This window comes from Antrostomus carolinensis, unplaced genomic scaffold (genome assembly GCF_000700745.2).
Source record: "Antrostomus carolinensis isolate BGI_N321 unplaced genomic scaffold, ASM70074v2 scaffold4955, whole genome shotgun sequence".
NCBI lineage: Eukaryota > Metazoa > Chordata > Aves > Caprimulgiformes > Caprimulgidae > Antrostomus > Antrostomus carolinensis.
In genome coordinates, this window is record NW_010315564.1 from 47487 (window position 1) to 64113 (window position 16627).

At 35.2% G+C, this 16627-nt stretch overlaps 1 protein-coding gene across 1 annotated transcript in view; it reads right to left on the bottom strand.

The window, feature by feature from the left end:
• KCNH7 (potassium voltage-gated channel subfamily H member 7) overlaps positions 1-4388 on the bottom strand; it is a gene marked incomplete at its 5' end in the record, with an annotated part of 45944 nt that extends 41556 nt beyond the window's left edge. The window contains one exon of the mRNA XM_010167979.1: positions 3963-4388. Coding sequence (XP_010166281.1) covers positions 3963-4388 — 426 coding nt within the window. The remainder of the gene's footprint in view (positions 1-3962) is intronic.
• Positions 4389-16627: the final 12239 nt, after the last annotated feature.

Consider the following 16627-nt stretch of genomic DNA (forward strand, 5'->3'; position numbering starts at 1 on the left):
TTTATGCTGTATGCATCATGATACTGAAAATGTTAGTACAAATAGCAATTAAACAAAAATATTTCAACTAAACAAAACTTCTTATTTATAGCAGGGTACTGGTACTTCAGCTGCTGTTGATAAAGGACTGCCAAAATGGTCTATGAATAGCTTCCTGCTCAAGCAGTGCTGGAGTTTCTCTTTGTTTTTTGAAGATAAAAACAATCAAGGGAAGAAAAAGTTCATACTAAATACTTCTCTGATATTAGCCAGCCCCCTAAATAATTTCCAGAGACTCTATCCTAATGCTGCATCATCCTGTATTGTACTCGCTTCAGAGAGTGGCTAGTGCAGAGGCAGAATGCCTGTACAATCAACCATGTAGCCTTCAGTGTAAAAGACTTCAAATTCATTGGAATAGGTTTTACAAGTAAACTGCTGAACTGAGAGCAGGAAACTCTATTACTCTCTTCCTGAGATGTTTTCTGAGCCTGATTTTCAAATATATTTTAATTTGGAAGAGGGTACAGTACTGATTCTATCAGTGGAGATGCAGTCAGGACTATGAGGTTCAATCTCTAATTCTAGAAATGTGGGATTCTTCTTTTCAGTTTGCTTTAATAGATAGATTGTGTAATGGAGTGAAGACACCAAAACTGAGAGAAGAACAAGAGTACTTTGATTTATATGTCTTCATTTTAGCCAAAACTCATCTATTTTCTTGATTTATTGCTATGAATAGAAGGCATATTCACTCTTACATTTTGAGAGTATTCTGGATATATACATCATGATGTATTTATTTTTATTTAAATTTGCAAAAGCAAAAGCCTTCAGGGTTTTCTGTGTATTTCAGCTGAGTGTTGTCTCTGGCCTCAATTTAATAAAACTATAAATACGAATTTTTTCTTGCTGAAGTTGTTACCATCACTTGTCTGTATATTTTATTGCAGTAGGTTCTAGATGAAAGGGAAGAAACTCTGGTTATCTATATATCCATCTGATTTTTTCCTACAATGTAGCTGTCTTTGAAGTGAAAAGCTGATCAACACATTAAAAAGGGCATTATTTTAAATGGATATAACTAAAAATAGCTATTAATCTTAATCAGCATTTCACTTGTATATGCACATCATCTATGTTTGTGCTTTAAGGAGCTTCGCCACTGCAACTATTATTTGTTTAAAATCAAATCCAGACTCCCCAGCTGATCAGAATGATTAAAAATAAACTACCCAAAGAACAGAAATTAAAAAGTCTGTCTACTAATCATTTTCATCTGTCCAAGTATCAGGGATGTCACTTAACATTTAAAATACACACAAAAGGGAGAATGGTTTACTATCAGACATAATCATTCTGTGTTGAGTCTACTTAAACAGAATTAAAAAAAACCCCAAAAACATTAGTTCCATATTTTAGAAATTGGAAAGTTAACTGTTTTACTCTGTTGCTTTCCTGTGGCTAACAAAGTATGGCTCAAATTGAAGCATTCAAATAGTGCTGCATGCGTTATTCGAATTATTATCTCCTGTCCTTTCTAGACTTGGTTTGATATCAAAGTGTTTTAAAAGTGGATAAGCACATATGGAGCTCTCATTTGAGCTTATGTTGTTTAATAAAAAGGCTGTTCAATACAATTGTTTGTAGGGGATCTTATTTGAAGAATCTCTAGATATCAAAAAAAGAGCTATTTAATAAAAAAAGATAACCCTTATGACTGAAAAAAAATCTATTAAATGAAAAATACTTCATTCCAACAGTTTTACATTTGCTTCCTCTTGCTAAACTATCAAAAGGGATCATTTGGGAAATATTACAGTTAGCAATGTAGGAAGCAGAACTACAGTAAATAGCTGCTTAGAAAAAGTGATTGACATATTCGATACCATGAATGAGAGAAAGAAGTCACAATGGCATGATGAACTGGTCATAATCTGTGTAGTTTCATTGCTGCTTAGGTAAACAAACCAGTTTTACCAGGTAACGAAATTGTTCAGTCACTAGGTTTTGAGGGAATAAAGTATTACTTATATCTGCAATACTGAAAAAGTGATTGCATAGTCCAATAATGTCTGTTCCAAGTTTTTGCACTTGTGTACTCACCTGCCAGAATGCACTTGTTTGCTAGTAATCTATAACATTATCTTGTGTTAAAGTTATCCCTTTGGTATCGCTTTAGCACCTGGCACTTTACTCTGAAGGACATTTCTAACAGGGGAGGAGTGGAAGAATGATGTTCAGGGTCAAATCCAAAGAACACTCCTTCACTGAACTTTGGGATTGGTCCCTGTTGTAATACTTGATGTTCCACATTTCCAATCACTGAACATAATTTTTGGCAGTGTTGAGTGATCAGTGATCAGAAAGGGAAGCACATACCTGAAGGGGAATGATGTGGTCCAAGTTAGAAGTAATGCCATTGTCAAAATGTTTGTCTTTCATACGTCTGTGCTATTAAAACCACAGAAAAAAAATTGCAGAAAGACTAGAGACCTACCACAGATAATAAATGCAAAAGGTAGGCAAAGTTTCTTTTGTATATCTGAGCTTTTTAGTCATCTTCTGAATAAAAAAGTTCTTTTTCAGTAAGAGGACTGTTAACATGTTCCCTCTGTCCTTTACGTTACACTCTCTCTTATTACAAGATTTATTTCTACTGCATGCTATTGCTACATGTTTCTGCAGATTCCTCATTTACCTTGAGTGTTTATGCTCATGTTCAAATTAGTAGGAATATCACTATTGATTAGGAATGTTACTATTGATTTCTATTACTGCTGAATTAGACCACATTATTGTAATAGTTTTTCAGAAGTACAGAAGACAGGAAAACATTTTCATTATATAAAATTTAAGAAAATGAATTTAAGAAAAGCATAACTGATATTCATCCTACTTCTGAAATTTTTAAGACTGAATATACTCATGAGACTTTCAAGATGCATGTATGTGCCAGTTGTTTTACACTGACCCTTAAAGGCTTACTTAATTAAGTTTACATGTAATTTGAGAGGATAGCTAGGGTATGATCAGAATTCAGATCAGGCTTTTGGGGTGGACATAAAAATATTTGCTGTCATAGCAAATGAATTTAATAAAAAGGAATAAATTTTAAAATGACAATGTTTTAGCATCCTCTATTGTGACATGGAGGCATACAGTCAGATCAGCAAAATTAATGTTAAAAGTTGCTGATTAATTTGTAGTTTTCACCTTCCTCTTCTCAGTTAATGAGATGCACACATAGTTGACAAAACTGTCCATTTCCCTTATGTCAATACATGCAAACTGGTAATTTTAAGAAATGGATTTATGTCCTTTGAAAAGTGAATGGGTCATATTTTGTTTGGTTTGCTGGGTTTTTTTGGGTGCACGTATTGAACACTTTTTAAACCTATTGCACAGACAGGGTGAGGACTTTAGGAATGTCTGGCAAAGTTAAACCCACAGAATCTTTTTTTTTCTTTTGGTAGTCCATATTCTTGATAACATAGAAAACAGACAAATTTTTTGTTAACTGGTATAGTTTAAACTACAACTAGTCTGTTTTACACTGAGTAAACATCTGATCTAAAGACTTTGAACAGAGAACATTTACAATGTTTTAATGACAACACAACATTTATGCATTATGAACAGATTTTACAAAGCAAGCAGCAAATGAAAGGAACAGTTCTTAAATAAAAGTATTTGAATAAATCCTTCATACATTATATATTTATTTCATTATTTGTAAAGATAGCATCAAATATGGTATAATTGAAAAATACTAGCTGTATCATTCAACTTGTTCTGTCAATGAAAGCTAATATTCTACATTATTCAACTAAGGAAGATTTAATTTTAGTTTAACTTAAAGAGATGGGCTGGAACTCCTAAAGAGTCTATTGACTGACAAGCAAAAAATATATCAGGATATACAGATTATTGTAGTAAAGTCAAAACTTAGGATTTCAGATTTCTTATTAATTTAAGCTTACCTCTTCAGAGCCAGAGCCAAAAATCAGCAGGTCAAAAGGTATTGCAGCAACCATGTCAATTAGGAACCAGCCTTTGAAGTAGTGAATTGCTATTTTTGCTGGATCACTTACCACTTCTTCATTCTGGTTTACATATGTTGTTCTGAAGTTTATTAGAATGTCAATGATAAACATAATATCCACAATTAAGTCTACAACATTCAGTGGGCTGCAAGAATATCCACACTCTCTCCTCTTCCGTTCCTCACTATCATTCAGAAGGAATGCAGCAGAGTAAGGGGTGAATATGGCAGTGTATATTACCAGCAACAAAATGAGCCAGTCCCAGACAGCTTTGAAAGGACTATAGTGCAATATAGTAAACTTGTTGATGCGAGGTGTCTGGAGTTTATATTCTGGTAGAACATCAGCCCCTAAGGATAGAACCTAGAATAAGAAATATACCATGTCAATCATCAGGCAGTGTATCTTCGTACTTTCAGTAAACTTAGCAAATACACAGAAACTTAAAAAGTACTTCATTGAAGTGTTGAGGATTAAGCTTAAATTACATGGGTTTTTTTGGCAAACTGAAGTTCTTTAAAATTCATTATCTTTGCCAGATCAAATAAATTCATTGACAATTTTACACAGGAGGTTGATTCTTGTTCCCTGTGGCAACCATTAAGTGGCATATCTGGTCCATAAAATCTGCATAATTAAGCATGTAATCAAATTCATTTATCTACCACATGGTAACCTTGCCAACCTGTTCCTGGCCAGTGAATGACTTTTCTTGCAGTGATGCAGTGTTTTTCTCCCAAATAATATAATCAGCTTAAATTCACTACCAGAGTCTACACTCATTAGAAAATATTTAGTTAATGAGAAATAAAAAAGTTAGAGAAAAATCTCTGAGGGTCCTTGATAGCTATCTCCACTTTGAGTTTTGTGGTGTGGAAAACTTTCCTGCAGGGACAAATTTCACTGAGGCTATAGTTCTAGTACAGCTAAATGTGTGACAAAAAAGGGTACCACAAAAGTGTTGCCTTTTGCTTCACCTCTATTTTTGTAAATGCCTAAAGCTTGCTATAATTCCTTTACAAGTGTGGATTTTTTATCTGTTGGTGTTATCAAAGTTGGATTTCAATTTTATTTGGAAGGGATTATGTTTGTATGCACTGCTTGATTTGCTGGCTCTAGAAGCTGAAATGTTTGCTTTGTTGCAAAGAACAAGCATAGTGTGGGCACCAGATAAAATAAATTTCCTCTGGCTGCTCCTCCAGTCTGATTGAACCCTGACATGATGGAACAAAACCTTTAAGGATAAGAAGGCAAATGATGTTTTCGTTTCTATTCAGTGCTTGGTGTAGTTATAGAGACTGTCAGCAATGATGTTAATTATTGCCTTCTGAGCTGCAAGTGCACTCCAAATCCTATGGGACTCAGATCACTACTTCATTTTACACAGACCAATGAACAGACATCAAATGGTGACAACCTTCAGTTTCTACCTATTTGGGCTAAAGACACATTCAAGAAATCTTATACCATTTTCCACTAGTTACTTCCACTTATTCCTTATCCCCTGCTAATTAGAAACAATGCTGTTTAGAAAATCAGACCTTTCAAAAGGTAATTAAAATGAATAATGATATTGAAATGAAATGATGACTGGACGGAGAAATGCCTTGTCAGCAAGATTGTCTCCTTTTATTTGCTTGTTTTTCAGCAGTAAGTAGTTTGGGACTTGAGATTTCAACTTGTTCAAGACTGAGGAATTTCATGCTCTTCAAACATAATCTTATAAGATTATAAGGGTCAGCACACTCCTTTCTGTCTGACTTTCCAACTGCAAGTGTAGAAACCTTAGATCCTATCCTTAGTAATCTTAAGTGGCACTTATCATTCAGTGAAGTTCTACTCTGAAAATGTTGTGAGAACACCAGGGTTTACGACCACTCTTCTCCTTTGAACTATGAAGAAAGAAATGATTGACCCATCCAAAAGATTCTATGGTACCTTCAAGCAGCCATTAAGTACCATGCTGAGGTGATGGTAGAGGCTGTTCATCTATTTCTTATAATGTACTGTTTCGAGTGACTCTGAGAGACCCATATTAAGACATGCATATTCATAAATTTCATTTTGAGGTATTTTCAATGTAAATTTATTAAAGAATGCAAATACATACAGTAAAAACCAAAGAACTAGAAACATAGAAAAGAAGCATATTAATAAATCATAACAGAAATAATAAATAAAAGGCCATCTGTTATGAATATCACCATGAATTGTATACATGGTGATATTCATAACAGATGGCTTATCATGAATTTTATACATGGTGGGGCAAAACCCAATGGTTGTAAGGCATATGGGTACTGAATATATCTATGTAAAAGGTAGATATGAAAGCTTGATGGGTGCAAAGCTTAATTAAAATTAGCTTTTCAGAAAGGTACTTTCCTAAGTTTCATGACAGTGTGTCTCATATGAACTGTATATTTAAATTATGTAGTTATATTCAGTACTAAATACTATTTTGTCACTGCTGCTTTTGTCACAGAAGAAGTAAAGCTTGTACTAACAAGATTATCTCTTGCATAGCACTTTTCATGTTAAGAGAATTTCATATGCATTTAATAAGGTTCAAACTATAAATATAGTCCCAAATTACTTGGGGACTTTAAAATAAACATTTATCTCATCCATAGAACGTCTTTTGTAAAATTATGGAAGATGCTACCACTCATTGAAATACAATGTTAAAATGATTTATTTCTAGGAAATACTACATAACATGAAAAAATATTATTTTGCCAATATCTTGCTTGGCTCAGTCCAATGTTAGGCACACAGCCTTGACAGATGAATGGATGATCACTCCTGCATCTTTAAGTCAAGGAAGCTGTAGCAAATCTAGCAACGTGTCAGCTTCTTGTACGTCAAGAGGCCTGAATATCTTTATTATGAGTAGAGATTGAAGAAATTTTAAAATTTCTCATTGTATAAAGTGTTTTCAAGCAGCCAAGATATGAAATTTACGTGAAAATGTAAACAAGATTACAATGGAACCAGGATAATTCTGTTATAGACATTATTGTAGCTGGTCAAAAATAAAGGAAGGAATTCAGAACTTTTGACTTTCAGATCTTCTAATCCAAATAGATTTCAAATTTGAATCAGAAAGCCAAAATCTGAGTTATCTGATTGTAACAGTGGAAGGTGACTAAAATAATGAAAGGCAAAGCATGTTCTGTTTTCTCAAAGAACACAGGCAGGAAGTGACTTAAGAACATTCATACCCTTCTCATTTTTATAGCTTTCCATAGATTATTAGGCTAGGTTAATCTCAATGACCTCTAAGTAATTTATCAAAAAATGAAAACCTATTTGAATTAATTTTTTTTTTCCAGCAGCATTTTTAACTCTGTACAAGTTTATTGTTGGTGACTAGGAAATCAAGGAAGGCAGAATCTCCTAACTTTGAGTAAAGCTAAGTTACTACTCCTGTGTACTCTCTGATGTAGCTATACCAAGGTATAACTAGCAAGGAGTTCTCTTCCCTTTTCCTCTCTATTCATGCCACTACCATGAGACCCCTACGGACTGGACCTCCTAAAGAGATCTCTGAATCTAAGAAGACCTAAAAATAAATATTACACAAGTACTACTGAGCAAATTGAAATTAAATCAAAATTTGCACCCTTGCATTACCTAATTCTTCAAAAGACTATAATGGTCTTTCATATTTCAGTCATCTTAATGACCGTCTTCCTTGATGCTGACATGAACAACTATTAAGGTTACACCAGTACTGAGAGAAAGTTCTTCGCATTTAGTGTGCCATTCAAACACAGCATTATATGCTGCTTTCACACACCAGCATTAAAAAGCATTTTTACATGTAAAAGATATTTTTACATGTTTTTCAAAGGATAGCTATTAAAGAACACCTTCTTAACCAAGAAATACTAATGCTGGGAAATGTTAATACTTCTGTTTTGCTCTTTTGTCTGAATCGGAAGCTTTCAAATTATGTAGTATGACAATTTGTATCTAATGCTGGTACTTTATCAGAGTTTGAAGTATACCCATGAGGTCTTATGATACAGTGTTTTAATGGCCTATTTTTTACATTAAACTTTTATTAAAGAAAATCTGATGCTGTCTGAAAATATGACTTGTCAACTTGGTCAACCCTGGTTAATATACTGACATGACATGATATGATATGGAATATCTCATTGGCATATTGAAATGCCAATTTTGGGTTTTGCTATTTACTACGCTTCTCCCTCCCAGTCCTAATGCACTTGTGAACTAGTCAAACATGGTGACCTTGGGCTCCAGCAGCAACTAATAACTTTAGTACCTTATCAACATTTTTCTCATAACAAATCCCCCACTGAAACTAAAACACAGTGCTTTCTAGCTACTGGGAAGAAAATTAATTCTATCCTAGCAAAACCAGTTTTAATTGGTATGTGGAATCTATTTTTCAATTTATTTTGCCATTCAACGAGACCTGGACATGATGGAGAGCTGGGTGGAAAGGAACTTGATGAGATTCAACAAGAGCAGGTGTAGAGTCCTTCACCTGGGGAGGAATAACTGCATGCATCAGTACAGGTTAGGGGCTGACCTGCTGGAGAGGAGCTCTGAGGAAAAGGACCTGGGTGTCTTGATGGACAGCAGGCTGGCCATGAGCCAGCAGTGTGCCCTTGTGGACAGGAAGGCCAACAGTATCCTGGGGTGCACTAAAAAGAGCATGGCCAGCAGGTCGAGGGAGGTTCTCATCTCCCTCTTTTAGAATTAAAAATAATCTCTCTGTATATCTTTCTCCTCTGCTCTCCATATTTTCTATTTAGGTCTGTCAATAAAATACATTTCATTATATCATGAATATGGTGTTTAGATAAGAAATGACAATACTTTGCATCAGGTCATCTAAAACATATGGTGAAACAGAGAACAAATTTAAGATCTGATCCCATGGCTGAAGCCCAAAACCACACAGTGTATGTATCTATCAGTGCCATGTCTCATCTGCATACAGTGATTGGGTTGATGACTTGAAATTATAGAAGCTGTAGTGAACAATTACTGGGGTCTCACTAGTCTCACTATATAAATGTAATTATATCCATGAACATTGAAATCCCCAGAAATGTAACAGTACACCAGAGAACTCAACCAAGACCACAATACAAAGCAAAGTGGTAGGCCTTATTAGCAAGTAATTTTACCTTCCATGTGAAGAGAATTACAAAACTATACTTGGTCTTAAATATTTACAAAGATTCCTCGAGAAATTTTGTCCAATTAGTCTCCATTTGAGAGGGTAGCATCTTTCCTTGGTGATGATGAAAACTTTCAAAGCTGACTTGGATTTGAGAGCACTGGGACTTCCTGGGAGTGCTGAGTGCCTTACAGGACTGAGGTCACGAACTCCCACATTTTCATGAGACTTTAAAATAATTAGGTAAATCTATTCAGCTAAAGTTATTTAAATACAGAGTAACCCAAAATCTTCAAATTGTCAAGGAAAGTTACATATGCCATGAGATTAAAGCAGTAGAACAGCCTTCTCATGTTTGTTCAGTAAAATTGTGCAGGTTTCATGAAAATAATATTTCTGTGGGTGTTACTGTCAGACAAAATTGCTTCATAAAGACTGAACATGTAATAATTTAGAAAACTCACTGTCTCTAACCTATCACTTATTTTCTCATGAAGAAAGATATTAAAAGAGAGGAAATGTTTTTATAGTTCATTTTCCATCTGTTATTTTCCATGAAAAAATTAAGAAATGGCTTATAGATCTCAAACCTAAGAAGCCTCTTCCTGCCAGTCAGTATGTAATTACTTTCATATTCGTGGGTAATGCATCATCAGAGCAACACATAGAAGCATGCAGATTTATTGAGTGTGCTTTTTTGAACTTTTGAAATATCAAATTAGTGATATGCAGATTATCAAAGAAGGAGATATTAAAAACTGACTATTTTTAGCAAATGTTAATGCAAGAATATGTATTAAAAGTTGTGTAACCCTCTTCTTTAAAAATTCACTCTGAGGTGTTATCCCAGAAGACATAAAATGCTATTCTTCAAAGTGTGAGTTATTCATTGCTTCTGTGGCAACACTAAGCTGTTAACAAGCATTTTTATATCTGAAAACAAAACACCAAGGGACACATTTGTAATAAGGTGTTGCTGTGGTTTTTAGTCACCTAAAAGATATTTCCTACCATTTGTTCATGGCATGACAACAAAACAAAGTAGATTTTGTGCTTGTCGATGTTATCTTGTCTTCCTCACAATATCTTGAAAAACGTATTTTTCATTATTATCCATTTAGACTGGTTTGCTAGCTGCCAAACATTTTGATGCAGCTAAAGAAGAGCATAAAAGCTGTAAGAATATCTGAATTGTACAGCGTGAAAATGAAGCAGCTACAGCCATAATTTGGTTCTATGATTACAGTACTTACTGATGTAACTGTCAGGAGAAAGGGAGAAAGGGAGAAGGGATAGTTATATATCCATTCATATTTAACCTTCAGTTTCATGGCAAATATTTTTTCCACAATCAGCAAAATAAGCAATCTTAAGTTTCTAGAAAGTTTTCATTTTTTAATTAGATCTCTTAGTGTTTTTAAAAAAGAGTTAACTGCAATTGAAACCGCTCTGGTAGTGGGGGAAAAGCTTCATTTAGAAATGTTTGTCTCCTCTGTGGCTCTCCAGTGTTTGTGCCTAATGAGCATATCCCAACCTGGTTCACTTAAAGGAGACATTTAGTCATAGAATCACAGAATGTATTGGGTTGGAAAGGAGCTTCAAAGGTCATCTAGTCCAAACTCCCTGCAGTAAGCAAGGACATCTTTACTAGAGCAGGTTGCTCAGACCCCCATCAAGCCTGACCTTGAATATCTCCAGGGATGGGGTCTCCACTACCTCTCTGGGCAGCCTGCTCCAATGATCTACCACTGTCATATTGAAAAACTTTTTCCTAATATCCAACCTAAATCTACCCTTTTCTAGTTTTAAACTAGAAAACCATGACCCCTCATCCTATTGCTACATGCCCTTGTGAACAGATCTTTCCCAGCTTTCTTAGAGGTACCTTTCAGGTACTGGAGGGCTGTTATAAGGTCCCCCTGGAGCCTTCTCTTCTCCAGGCTGAACAACCCCAACTCTCTCAGCCTGTCTTCATAGGAGATGTGCTTTAGCCCTTTGATAATTTTTGTGGCCCTCCTCTGGACACGGTCCAACTGGTACACATCCTTCTTGTGTTGAGGGCTCCAAAACTGGACTCAGTATTCCAGGTGAGGTCTCACCAAAGTAGCATCTTGGCATTCTGCCCATTTGTAGGAAAGTTTAGTGCATTACGCAACCTTCTACCAAATTTTGTTTGGTCAGTAATATTCCAACAAAAAAGCCATTTGGGAAGGGGAGATGGAACAGATCACGTACACGTGTACACGCAATATGATTATACAAATCAAATTTCACTAGAAAAATCAACCTATAAAAGTATGATCCAGATTTCTAGAGCTATCCATTCATACTGGTTAGGCAGAGAAAAAGCATGGAATTGTGACCATGGAGAACTGAGCAGACAAACTTGCCTTTCCTCAATTAGTAGTTCTCTATGTACTATGAATATCAACTAAATATTCATGCAAGTTAGATACTTTATTTCAGATAGATTTGAATTTTATAGTATATTTCTACACTCTATATGGCCTGAACTAGCCACTTTTAATAAATATTTTCTAGAGATTTTTGTTGTGCTATGCTAATTAATTTTATGCTCAGTATCACCTATACCATCCATAAAGCTCAATAAATGCTTTGCAACTGCATGTTACCACACTGATTAGTATAGTATTTCATAAACATAATATTTGGGATTCAATGACTCTTTGATTTTTCATTCATACAACTGGTTCCTGATTTTTCCTTGTGATTTTATTGATATTTCAACATAATTTAAGGAGTGTTCTTCCTTAAAAAAAAAAAAAAAAATTCAAAAAATCATTATCTCTGGACTATTTCAGGTACACACTTCACTATTGATCCTGTTACCAGTGACAAGCTGAAAGCATTATCCAAGTTCTCACACATGACAGATAACAGATGAGAAGAATGACTGGGCTTAATGGTCTTTAGTTCTTCTTACTGTTTCTAATCCTATGAAAAAAATCCCAAACCCTAACAAACTCTAAACAGAAAATATTTTCCTCAGCTGCCAATACATGAATACCAGCCAATTCCACATGCTTCTCTCCTACCCCCTGCCCAAGCCAAAAGAATAATAGCTTTGTTACTGTTTCTCCTTTATATGCTTAAGGCCATCCGGTTTTTAATCTGTAGTAGAGGGTAAATGTTTTATAATTATCATCACCCTACTAGCTGCAAATTGAAGGAGCTTTCTGCTCTCACATTTAGTTTATTCATCAATTTCTCTCATTAGCGATGTGTGGGAACTTATTTCCTTGAGAAAATCTTTCAAATTACCTACCAGTTTTTCATTTTGTGTATTACCTAGTTTTACACTAAAAGGGAAACTCGTTACTTGCAAGAAATGAATATTAAATTGCTAGCTAAACATACCTGCATTTTTTTGTCTGATGAGAATGATTCTTAACAGGGGTAAATATGTAATTCCAGATAAATTCTAAATATTGTCTGCCCAGGTTATGGCATTCTGTGGCTAGATTCAAGGTCAGTATTACAGTGTATACATGTGAGGAGTTTGACACTAGAATGGAGTTCAGAATCCAGACCGTTTGAGTGTAAAGGCACTCAGACAGGGAAGAAGGGTGTCCTGAGACTGAGTCCCTGGTGCCCGGGGTTATTCCTGTGGATTTTTTAACAGATAGTCATTTATGTAAGGTAAGTAACAGGCAAAATACTCTGGGACTACAACCCAGGACTGCCTCTTTCTAAGTGAGTACCCTAAATGTTAGCTACATCAGCAATGCTCCTTGTAAAACACCAGCTCTTTCGGTCCCATGAGATCCACAGCTTTCTGCCCTCTTCCCTCCTTTTCTCTGCACACCAGCTGCTCTTGCTGTCTATCGCTGGGTGATTTTCTCTGTGAAAATATATGCTTATGCTGACCTAAACACAGAAACTGTTTCTTGAGTTAACATGGAACCTCCTGACTGATCTAACTTTGAAATTATGCTGTTTTGAGTAGGAGGTTGGGCTAGATGGCCTCTAGAGGTCTCTTCCACACTACATTTTTGTGTAGTTCTAAGGTTATGTAAAAGAGACACTGTGACTCCTTTCATAGCTGTTTTAAGGCAGCTCTAACTGCATGTGAAAGGTATTATTTCAGGCTGTGTATGCCAAGTGGATCAGAGGACTCTTAGTTCTCTGAAACTCAGTGGGGCTTGAGAGGCGCTAAGCAGGGGATTGACCTCTTGCAGTTCAAGGTGGGACAGCTCTGGTGGGTGTAGAAACTGTTGGTTTTAACTGAGTAACCTATGAAGTTTAGAAGCTTCCAAGGTCAATCCACCACAAAGTAAGAGTTTGGAGGTTTAGAGCTCTAGTCTAGAGAAATGAAGTTTGCCTAAGTGCTACCTACGCCTTGGTTTTGATAAGTTTTACTTGCTTTTAGGGCATTGGTTCTTACACTCTCAACATATTCATCAAAATCATTATTTTCAGAACAAAGTATAATGCAGTCTGAAAGCTTGTGTCTGCCTGTTTCCCCCCACTTATTATCATCTAAGGAAGACTGTTGCTTTGGAAAATGATCTAGTATTAAAAAAACTTGTATGCTCCATTCCACATTAGCATCACAGAACAGATCACTGAGTATTTGGTTCAGGGCAGTAACAACAAAGAGATCACATAAAACATTGATTACTCAAAATTGTAATTCATAGAAGATACTGGATACTTTTTCCCAACTCGGCAATATCAGGCAGTCCCTTTCTCAGAAAAGTAGATCTAAGGAGAAGGACATGGACTAATTAAGGATGCATCCAGGTTGCATGCTTCAAAGCAGCTGGGCTTTCTGACTGCTCCATTTCTACCATATGTTGTGAAATCTTCTCAAAACACTGCAGCAGTTCAGATGCCTTACCCTATTCAGCTGTCACAAAGAGAAGAGGCTCTACTGGAAGGAAGAAATACTTTATCTTTCACAATTGCTGTGAATCTGTAACTATACTGGACATTTTATTACTTGATGCAATAGCAAGTAATTTCAATGAAAATGCTTTATTTTCTTCTGAAACTGATCAAAATGGTGAGCTTTATTTTCTGCTTCCAGGCACTTTGTATAGCTACTTGCTCTGGTGCAAAAGAGCCTACTCCAATTTTGCTAACATCTTTGCACAGGAATAAATGAGTGCCCTGGGATTTTTGTTGGTTTTGCAATCACCATGATGTTCTCTGCTTTTCTTTTTTCACACACAGGTGTGTCACACCGTCTAAATGATAATAAAATTGCACACATTTATACTATTTCTATAATTACATTTATAGTAATTACAGAGCCTAACTACATAATGACAATAAAAGATGAAATTTTACTGCATGAGGATGCTAAGTATGGTTGTAAACAAAGGGAAAAATTTCTGTATAAGCTATATTCATTGATCATTGAGAACAAGAATAGAAAAATAGAAAAAAAGAAGATTCTCACTTCAGCAGAAACCAATAATTTAAACTTTCTATACAATAACTAAGGAATATTGGCTCAGCTTGACCCCCAATGCCTTGCTGTGTAATTGGAAGATAAATCAAAATTTTTTCTCCTCAATTCAGAATTTTCTGTTTATGTCAGCTTGCATTCCAAAATGAACAGTCTTGAGATGTTTTTTCTGTGTGAGTTATTGCATGATGTTGTAAACAGTGCAGTGTGTCAGCTGAATCAGACTACTGAAAATGTGTATCTCAATGATTTTGTTTACTTTAAGGTCTTATATTGCCTCTCTGTGTCCTAGATGCTGCTAGTCTTCTTTTAGCCTGAAAACCTGAAGGTCAGTTTGAAGTCATGATCATATAATAGCTCTTTTCATATGAACAGCTGAGACTGGCCTTCAGGGATATTGTTACTTATTTCTTAATCTTTTGGGGCTGACAGAATAGAGTCCGGACAGATTACAAAAACATAGAGTGAAACAACAAGGTTTATCACTTCATACGTGACCCTGCCTTCACTGAGTGCTCCACTTTCAGAAGAGCTGTTGGTGTTCAGCAAGTTTACAAATTAGATTGCAATCTTCCAATTAACTGCATAGCCCATCAAACTATATATTTATCATTTGAATGGCCATATAACCAATTTGGGTATATATATTTTCTACAGGTGGTTGGATGATGAAACTGTTTTGAAAAGTATTATTTACAAGAAGTTTAAAGATCATAGAGTTTTACCTTCCCCTAAGTCAGTTATTGAGAGAAATCATAAACAAGACTTTCATATTGGGTCTTTCAACCACATGCTATATCTCAACAGGCTGATGAATTTCAAGGAGATCAGTAACATCTGAATGTTAATGATCAGGGGCCACAAAACAGTTTTTCTTAAACAACACAATAAAGAGAAAAGTAATTTTAAAATTTACTAACTAAATTGTTAGTTAATTTGTTGCCAGTGATAATCTGTGGGTATTCAGGAATTCTCTCTTTTCTTTGAAAATAACCACAGGTACGATTATTCTAATTTTCATGCTGCTCTGAGTCTGTTCACAATAGAGTTCATAGCTTTGGAGCCATACATCAGTGGAACCTGAATGTATAAGAAGATTTAAAGTAAATCAGTATTTAAACAATATACAAGATCACTTACTTTTGTGCCTCTAAATGCTGTAATTTTAAGGTCAGAAGTCCCCTCTACGAATTCATAAAAAATGTTAAGGGACAGATGTCAAATTTTTGCCCCACTGCTTTCTTTAATAAAAGTCTACTTTTTTGTGCCTCTGGGAAGACTTGTCTCTTTCTAACAAGCAGTGTCAGGACCCCAGCTGAACCTGTCAGTGCAAAAGATTGTAGAAACTGGATTGTTCGCCTGAACAGACTGTCAAAAAAAAAAAATGTATAATGAAAAAAAGTAAGTTTAGACTCTTCTAGAAGATAGTCTAGTTTAGCACTTCTGGAAATTATAATGTGAAACATTAAAAAAAGCCCTCTTAGCTAAGTGGAATGGAAATATAAATTTAATATTAGTGACAAATATCTACACTGGGATGTGACAATGCCAATTTTTCAATAAGGGCTGCCTGACAGCTACTACTGGGTTATTTCTCTCAGTAAAAGTCAATATTATGCAGAAACAGGCATCCAGAAGATGTTATGCTACTCTGCATTACACAAGGAGTTTTTGTCAGTGAAGAACCAGGTGAAAGGCCAAGAGCCTGGCATATCTGCTTATTCAAGACTATCACATGTGCAGCACTTCATTGCAAGCTATATCTTAAGGCAATATTACTCTCTACATAATGTCCTGAATACTCCTGTTAAGTGGTAAGACAATCTTCTAAGAATCTTTGCAGTAGAATTTATAACCTATCTCTTTCTGAAGAGATTAATTTACTTGTATTACTTAAAAAAATGCTGAGGATTTTATTTATTTTTTTGTTTGTTTATTTATTAAATTCTGTAGTGAAATATAATTTTCTCCACCTGCATTTCCAAGTTCATATTTCACTCAAAGTAT